At 33.6% G+C, this 8,727-nt stretch overlaps 2 protein-coding genes and 1 non-coding gene across 3 annotated transcripts; 1 reads left to right on the top strand and 2 right to left on the bottom strand.

Moving 5' to 3' along the window:
• Positions 1 to 2,475: 2,475 nt before the first annotated feature.
• On the bottom strand, positions 2,476 to 4,632 carry kin-26 (Tyrosine-protein kinase). Its single transcript, NM_068908.6, has 6 exons — positions 4,537 to 4,632; positions 3,766 to 4,240; positions 3,045 to 3,464; positions 2,811 to 2,987; positions 2,639 to 2,761; positions 2,476 to 2,592 (listed from the first exon to the last, which is right to left on the bottom strand). The coding sequence occupies exons 1-6, from the start codon at positions 4,551 to 4,553 to the stop codon at positions 2,503 to 2,505; spliced, it is 1,302 nt and encodes a 433-aa protein (NP_501309.1). The 5' UTR covers positions 4,554 to 4,632; the 3' UTR covers positions 2,476 to 2,502.
• Positions 4,633 to 5,845: 1,213 nt separating this feature from the next.
• On the bottom strand, positions 5,846 to 5,866 carry 21ur-14919. The gene has a single exon (NR_056253.1).
• Positions 5,867 to 6,067: 201 nt separating this feature from the next.
• srt-73 (Serpentine Receptor, class T) lies at positions 6,068 to 7,806 on the top strand (the record flags this gene model as incomplete). Its single annotated transcript, NM_068909.3, has 8 exons — positions 6,068 to 6,125; positions 6,267 to 6,430; positions 6,482 to 6,586; positions 6,634 to 6,765; positions 6,813 to 6,920; positions 7,011 to 7,121; positions 7,423 to 7,619; positions 7,671 to 7,806. The coding sequence occupies 8 exons, from the start codon at positions 6,068 to 6,070 to the stop codon at positions 7,783 to 7,785; spliced, it is 990 nt and encodes a 329-aa protein (NP_501310.2). The 3' UTR covers positions 7,786 to 7,806.
• Positions 7,807 to 8,727: the final 921 nt, after the last annotated feature.

The raw sequence follows: 8,727 nt of genomic DNA on the forward strand, positions 1-8,727 counted from the left end.
TGACAAAACATTGCTAATTCTAAAAAAAAAAAACTTCCCACACCGTCTTTCCATTATTGGGGGAGAAACAATTATTCATTGCTATATTTTGTGAATAATACTTCAAAATAAATAATTTATTTAAATAATCAAGAAGTTATGAATGTCCTGCTGAACAAATGCTCTGCTGAACAGAAATGTGTCTAAAAATTATTTGGTATTTACTTGTGTATTATACCCCGCCATTTTAAAAATTAATTAAATTTCCATTCCATGAAGATGTTGTTTCGATGATTTTTGAAGAGAATATAACCAGTGAAACTAAACTTTTGAAAGAACAAAGAACAAAATAATATTTGAAAAAAAAACCGAATACAAATTAATCAAGCATAAAATATTCCTTTTCTAAAACTTTGTTTAAATAAGCATTTTTGCAAATCTGGTTATTAGACTAAATGTGAGTCACTATTCATAACACAATTGTATGTTCGGCTCGTTGTGCACAAATCCTTCACTTTCACTGCTTAAATCTTGATTATCTTGAACGAAAATATTTCCTAATGTAAAAATTATTTTAAATATGTTGCGTCTGCGCCCCTTCCAAAATTGCAATTTATGGGTATTCTGCAAAGTTGATCCTTTTGTTTTTTCTTGTTTCTCACGGAATACGTAACCATTTTTCTTCCTTTTGGATAAAAATCACTGAAGTTTGCTACCTAATGTCAAAATAAATATACATTTTCAAGATGTTTGGTTCAGCTGAAATGAACTTAATAAATACATAGGTGGTGTAGTCGAATTTTTTTATTGGTTTATTAGACTCAAAAGTGTCTGAAAACACCGAATTTAATAATGAAACTTCTTGAAAACTTCTAAAAAAAAGTTATGACGCCTCAAAAATTTATTTTTTTGAAATCGCAGTCAATTTTTGAGTATACAATGTAATTATCTTGCGTTTTCAACTTCGTTTAGGTATTTTAAAGTCGATTGACTGTGAGATTTTTAAATTTTTTAAAACCTATTCTCGCCGTCAATCGACTTTAAAAAATAAAGCTCAGCTGACAAAATAAACGAGTTTAAAAAAACATTCAAAAGTCAAGACAATAAGGTTTTTTTTAAATTTTCATACTTACTTAGGATACTTAGACGATCCGTTCTTCAGGAATTCGTGGTATTCCTGCGGATCACAGCAAACCATTCTTTTCGGTCCTTGGCTATAGTGGACCAGGGGGTGATGACTTCTCCGTCTGCGTCACGAGTGGTGATCTCCTTTCGCAGCGAATCAGCCCATCGCATCGGCGGCCTTCCAACAGGCCTTTTCCATCCATATGGGCGCCATTCTGTCATCAACGTGGTCCATCTTCCGTCTTTCCTTCTCGCAACGTGTCCAGCCCATCCTAGCTTCCTCTTTTTCACGAAATTGAGCGGATCCCTGACTAGAGACATCGTACGAATGTCTTCTCGATGGAGATCTCGCTCTCGTTGTTGGGTGAGTGTTATCCCAACAAGCCGTCTTTCTAGGGAGGCATGTGTGATTCGTACTCGTTCGGATAGAGCTTTGGTGAATGTCCAGGCTTCTGAACCGTAGGTGAGCGCTGGAAGGACAATTGAGTCGAACAGAGTCGCACGAATCTTCTTGTCGGTGATGGAGTCGGTGGTGTTCTTGATTCCATTGAATGCAGCCCAGGCTGCTCTACGTCTTCTGTGGATTTCCGGCATCAAGTTGTTTTGGGCGTTGATTTGACGACCGAGGTAGATGTACTCGTCGACGTCGTCGAGCTGGGTGTTGGGGGAAGGGCTACCGAAGTAGACTTTACTGGGGTCAGCGAATCGGTTTCGCAAGACTTTCGTCTTCCCAGTATTGATCTCGAGACCTACTTCAGAGCATTTTTGTACGAGTTCTTGGAGCATTTTGCTGGCAGTATTCGGATGATTGGCGATGAGCACAATATCGTCATCAAATCTAAGGTTCGTTAGATTTCTGCCATTCACTCTCATTCCAGGGATCGTATCGTAATCCTCAGCTTCTCCTTTCAATTCAATCCAGGAAAGCTTTCGGAAAACGTGTTCGAGGCAAGCGGAGAAAAGATTCGGAGAGAAAAAAGTTATGACGCCTCAAAAATTTATTTTTTTGAAATCGCAGTCAATTTTTGAGTATACAATGTAATCATCTTGCGTTTTCAACTTCGTTTAGGTATTTTAAAGTCGATGGACTGTGAGATTTTTAAATTTTTTAAAACCTATTCTCGCCGTCAATCGACTTTAAAAAATAAAGCTCAGCTGACAAAATAAACGAGTTTAAAAAAACATTCAAAAGTCAAGACAATAAGCTTTTTTTAAATTTTCATAAAATTGTCAAATTCAAAGAACTTATTTAGTCCTAAAATTAATCTAAAATGTTCAACTGTCATAGTAAAATATTTCAAAATTTTTAAATTTCCAGCCAAATGTGGCACTTGCTCAGGTTTTACTGTAAATGATAAAAAACAAAAAAGAGCCAAATACAAGAATTTATTCAATCATTTAGTTCTTCGACATTCCCTTTGGAAGCTTCACATTAGACTTCTTGCGACGAGCAGTTGTTTTCGTAGTTACAGAGTTCATTAGGAGAAGCTGAAATAAAAGTATATATTAGAATTAATAAGATTTTCGAAACAACCTCCTCTGCCTCTTTCTTCGCTATGGCTGTAAAATTGGGGCGAGGAGTTTCAGTGACACGTTGTAGGATTTCAGCAATTTCAGCCATTGATGGACGATCATTCGGATTTTCAGCATTGCATCTCTTTAAAGGAAATCATTGGTTCATTGTATTTCTAACTTTTATTTCTTACCGCCATCATTGTTTGAATCTCAGCCTGAGCATGTGGGTACGGTGGCATACGGTATCCATTTGCAACTTGTGTAGCGACGTCGGCAGGCTTCATTCCCGGATATGGTTCGGCTGCATTATTGAAGATCTCCCAGCAAAGAACACCGTAAGCCCAGACATCGGTCTTTTCAGAACAAATCTTAAAATGTGTTACTTTTTCATCTTGAAAAAATAAAAATGGGATAACTCAACATACCATTGTTTTGATTGTCTCAATAGCCAACCAACGAATAGGTGATTTGGTATTCGGCTTGATCTGATAAACAGTTCCATTTCGAGTCAATCCAAAATCCGAAATCTTAACTTTTCCATCCGTATAGAGACAATTCCTAGCAGCAATATCTCGATGAAGCATAGGTTTTCCATGAATGTATTCAAGTCCCCATGCCGCTTGTAAAATCATCTCAGTTTTTTTATCAACTGATAAATCCTCATTCTTTTTCAAAAAACTATCGAGTGCTCCATTTACTGCTAGTTCCATAACAAGGTACAATGGTTCCTGTAGTACTCCGACGCCGTAGAATTTGATAATATTTTGGTGGCCTAGTTTCCGCATGGTTCGTGCTTCGGCCAAAAAATCCTTTATTTTGGCTTTTCCAGTCTTGTCCAGTTTGACCTGGAAATCACATTTTTATTCCATAAAGTGGACAGTTATTGCATATCTTTAAAAAAATTCGGATTGGGTCATAGCACGGTCAAAACCTTTCAGCTACCGTACCCAGTGGCATTCTCTGTTTTGAGATTGTTTTGATGGTTAGGGTTTTTGTACTTCAAATATAACTTTTATACCAAAAATATCAGTGTTTCAATTTTTGAAAGACCGAAAAAAATATGCGCGTACAGTAGCTGCAAAGTTTCAGCCGTTACAAAACCCGAGCTTGATTTTTTATCCTCATTCAAAAATCTTAGATGTATACCTGTTTGATAGCCACTTGTACCGTTTTCATCCCCTTTTTGAACTTCATTACTCCAGACGAAACCTCTCCAAACGCGCCTTCACCCAATTTCTTATGAATAGTAATTTGATCGTGTTCCAGTTCCCAAAATTGTCGTCTTATCGGATTGACTAGCATACAACCTTCTTTGATTTCAGTGTTATTTCTTTGATAAGTTCCGAGCATTTTTTGAATTGAAGGGAACGACATTTTATCATTGATAAAATATTTTCCATCGACAAAATTCACGACAAAATGCTTGATCGAATTGATATCATCCAGACGATTGTTGAACATCACACTGAGAATGTGTGTTCGAGGACTACCGGGCTCAGGTTCCGAAGATCGCAACAAGAAGTCTCCGTTGTTGGATAACAGTTGACGAACATCTTCACTAGGAAGTAATCCATGATAATAAAGTTCCTTATCTATTGTTGCATTTGACACTTCAGATGGACTGAAATATGCAATTTTTAGACAGACTTAAAAAAATTGAAGAAATCTTGCAAACTACTTTGAAAACGCAAGCTCTTGATTTTAATTTATTCTGAGCCATCAATCGCGATGTATCAATTGTGCTCACTAATTCATTACATCTAGGGTATTGCGAGTCGTGATTACATAAGCGGTAGCTAGTTGCCTAGGCAGGCATGTAGGTACGCGAGGTTGAACACACGCCTTCCTCCCGTGTGTCTTTGATTCGCTCAATAAGAGCGAAAGAAAGACAAAAGACAATCGAACAAAAAAACTTACAGCGAATTCTGTGACATTTTTACGACGATGAAATTTGTATCCAAAACCGTCTCTTTTGGATATCAAACTGTGAAATGAAGTGTTTTGCGACGGTATGAAGAGGAATATTTTAAATTTTTATCGAGAAACTTTTCACCTCCGGAGTTCACGTTTCGGCAAATTTAAAATATTTTCCAAGATCTTTTCTTCGATTATTTTGATATCAAAAAATTAAAATACATATGAAATATGATACTACTGTACTACCTTTATCTACTACCTTTATCTTTGCTTCCGTGGAATTCAGTAAGCCCAATTGTCGAAAATTTTGAGGCAATTTTGAACTTCTCTGGTTTTTTAGATAGAGATACCTAAATCAAAAAGAATCGCTCGCAGTTGAAAAATCGACTCTGAGAACGAAAATCGATCGTATGACCCCATACAACTCGTAATCGGAATCAAGGGTTTAGTTTCTGAATCCTTGACTTTCACTGCTAAAATCTTGCTGATCTCGAACAGAAAAATTTCATATTGCAAAAATTATTGTAAATTTGTTGCGTCAGCGTCCGCTTCCTAAATTGCAACTTTGAGTTTTCTACAAAGTTGATCCTTTTATTTTTTCTAGTTTCTCACGGAATATGTAATCATTTTTCTTCCTTTTGGGTGAAAATCACTGATGTTTGCTACTTAATGTCGGAAGAAATATACATTTTCAAAATGTTTGATCTTTAAACTTTGTGATGACGTCAAAACTCATTAAGAATCAATAATTTTTATTGTATACGTATTTTTCAAAGTGGGGCAGAAATAGGTGTTTATAACTTTACATACATTTCCACCTGGATCGGAAAATTTCGTACATTGCGAACGTGAACTGTTCCGAATTTGTTCTTCCGCTTTACTTATTTTTTAGTTGGTATTGTTCGGCAGTGACATTGATGTCATATAGATTCCGCACATTATTTAATTATAAATCTTTCAACATTCTAGTAAATAGCTTCAGCCTTTCTTGATAACTTTTTCCCTCAGAAGGAGGAATTCTGGTCGACAATCCGAATTTTTTACAATTCGATAAGCCAAATTGTCAAAAATTTTGAGACAATTTTCAACTCCTCTGGTTTTTAAATAGAGATACCTAAGTCAAAAAAATCGCTCGCAGTGGAAAAATAGATTCTGAGAAAGAAAATTGATCGTATGACCCCATATAACTCGGGGCGAGGGGTCGTTTCCCAACATTTTGTTACGTAGACTACCACAAAAATTATTGAAATAAACTTCAGTATTTTGTTAATATTTTCCTAGAACCCATGATCTTACACTAAAAAAATATCCGCGGAAATTGACAATTTCATTACCTTGACTCTACTCTATCCACATATTTCTCTTCATATTGGAATATTAATTTCATTTTTTGGGAGTTGCTTGTCGCTTCAAAGCACATCTGAGCAACTAGTCTTTACTTCCAATCTTTCATTTTTACCTTCGTATTTCGAATTTATATCAGGAAATATTTCAGTTCATTTTTTAATAGTACAATTTCTAAAAAGTCTCCATGAATAAGACATCAACGACAAGTCCTAATGAATTGTCATTGGAATTTGTTGGTGTCGGTAAGTTATTATATTAGTTTATTTTAAAGTTTTAAAGTTTATTAGTAAGTTTATTAGTTTAAAAATGCTTAGATGATCGTCTCTCTAGGATGCAATTCAATAACAATTTCAAAAATTGTTCAAATATAAAATGGTTTTCAGGTGTTGTTGATTTCCCAGTATATTCTAATGAAGACTATTGGCAGCGAGAAGTTCCATATGCAATTTTCATTCTAATTTTTTGTACTTTCTTTATAATTCTTCAATTTTTGGTAATGCGTGTTATGATAACTGACAAGGATTTAAAAAAGTTATCTGCATTTCAGGTGAGTAATATAATTCATGATTTGTTTCTTTAGCCATTGCGAAATGTTCAGATAATGTTTATGATATCTTTCTTTGACACAATTCAATTATTTATACATCTAACTGCAGTATTCTACATTTTAAATTCTAAACCTCACTTTGATTTTCCCGATTATGTATGTCTTCGTTAGCAGATCTTATCCTGATTTTTTTTTATTTTCAGTTAATCGGAGCTGTGATGAATGCATCATGGGTCTCAATGCTCATTCTCAGCATATTTTTAAATATTAATCGGCTCATTTCAATTGTTTTTCATTTTCAATCCAACAAAATATTTAATTCTTTCAATATGAAAGTAGGTTATTAACATGATTTATCTTTTTTTCAATTCCGTCCTTTCAGATATATTTCACTATAGTTCTAATTGTATGGTGTATAGTTTGTTTTTTAAATGCTTTTGGATTCAGTAGAATGGTTTATTTATTACCTGCTTACACGTGGCACTATGCCGTGAGTACAACTGTGAGAAGTCCCACTTTATGTTTGGCGAAAGCTTCGCATATTGCCAAATGATAGTCAACTTTTCAATTTTATTTCCAGGCTTCAAATCCATTATCAGCTGTATTAAGGTCTGTAAGTGCTGATATATCTTTAATAGATGTCGTATTCTCATTATTTGCTCATTTGGTTATCTTCAGTTATATTTATTTTGTGAGTAAAACATACATATAATTTCGTTTCAAAGAAAATTGAAGAAAAAAACTTATCGAAAACTGTTTCTACAGTATTTCATGCAAAAAACTTTCAAGTACAATATCATCTACAGCTACCCCATGATTTTCGAATTAAATTTTCAATTCGTCAAATCTCAAAACGTTTTAGGTATATGAAAAAAATTTCACAGTAGTCGCAAACAAAGGGCAGATATTTGTATTAAGAATGTTTTGAAACTTTTCATTTCCCTTCAGAAGAGCTAATGTTTCATTATTTTTCAACATTTGTTGATTTTCAGAAAGCAGCATTATTGTCAAAGAAAGAATTAATATTGACAATTCAAGTATTATGTGTTTCTATATTTCATGTTATTGGGTATTTGACATGGGAATATCTACCAATTCCATGGGAATTACCAATTGGAGTGTTCATTGGACATGTTGTATGGATGATTTGGAATTCAATCAATTCAATGCTTTATGTATTAATTAATCCGTAAGTTTTAGAACTTTGGTTGACTGAAAACATTTTTAAAAAAAGTTGCAGTCGTATTCGTAACCTGGTATTAGCATCAATTGGAAAACAAACAGAAGTCAGTGGACGTACAATGTTTGTTGCTTCGCACGTATCAACAGTTCGACAATCCGGAGCTAAAATGTAGTCAGGTCTTCAAATAAAATATAACTTTTAGTTTTTAGAATTTAAGAAATAGAAAGATATCATTAGAAAAAATAATTATGTCTAGAAATAAAAACAATTTATTTCTTGTCATCGATTTCCAAACATTTATTTATAGGTCCATGAAATCTAGACACAGAAATCTTTTTACATGAAGCCTAATTTACTGCTAACAACTGAAATGAGAGGAAACAGATCCTCTCGATATTTTCAATTTTAAGGAATATTCTGCAAGTATAGGTGGACAGAGTAAAAAAGCTTTTGTCAAAGTAAAACATTGATAAACTGATAACACACAGAAACAAATAAAAACCGTCGTAAAACAGAGACACCATCACTTCATAATAAAAATGTTTGTGTTTTGTTATCAAGGGAAACTACCGATTGAATTTTTTTTTGAAATTTTGAAGATTTTCTGGCAAATCGAGAAAAAAAAATTAATGTACGTATATCTCCAATTCGAAGCTTTGATTTTATTATAAGAACAGAGAAACATTAGATTTTTATTGGTTTTTGAAACACCAACACAGATTTCAAAGTTATATAATATTTGCGATATTTAAAATCGATTTCAAAGTTCTTTTTATTTTCTACTTCTGATTTTTTTTCGATTATTAATTCTTTCATCTACAAGCAATAAAAACACAATAATATTTGCCTCGTTATCAAATTTATCTTATCAATTGAAAAATTGAGCAACACTGTTCAATTTGACCAGTCTAAAAGACATTTTTCATTGAAAAAGTTGCCAATTTCTGAGTGTATTTTTCCAAAAATGTTCAAGATTTCAAAGTTCACAAAATAATACTTATAAATGCATAAACTCATGCTCTCCTCATCCATCGTTTTCCTGTGATTATCTCAAAAGTTTCTATTTTTAGTGTTTTTTGGTTCCTTGTTCATTTTTTATTTTGTGTGATTTTTA

This window comes from Caenorhabditis elegans, chromosome IV, assembly GCF_000002985.6.
Source record: "Caenorhabditis elegans chromosome IV".
Classification (NCBI taxonomy): Eukaryota; Metazoa; Nematoda; class Chromadorea; order Rhabditida; family Rhabditidae; genus Caenorhabditis; species Caenorhabditis elegans.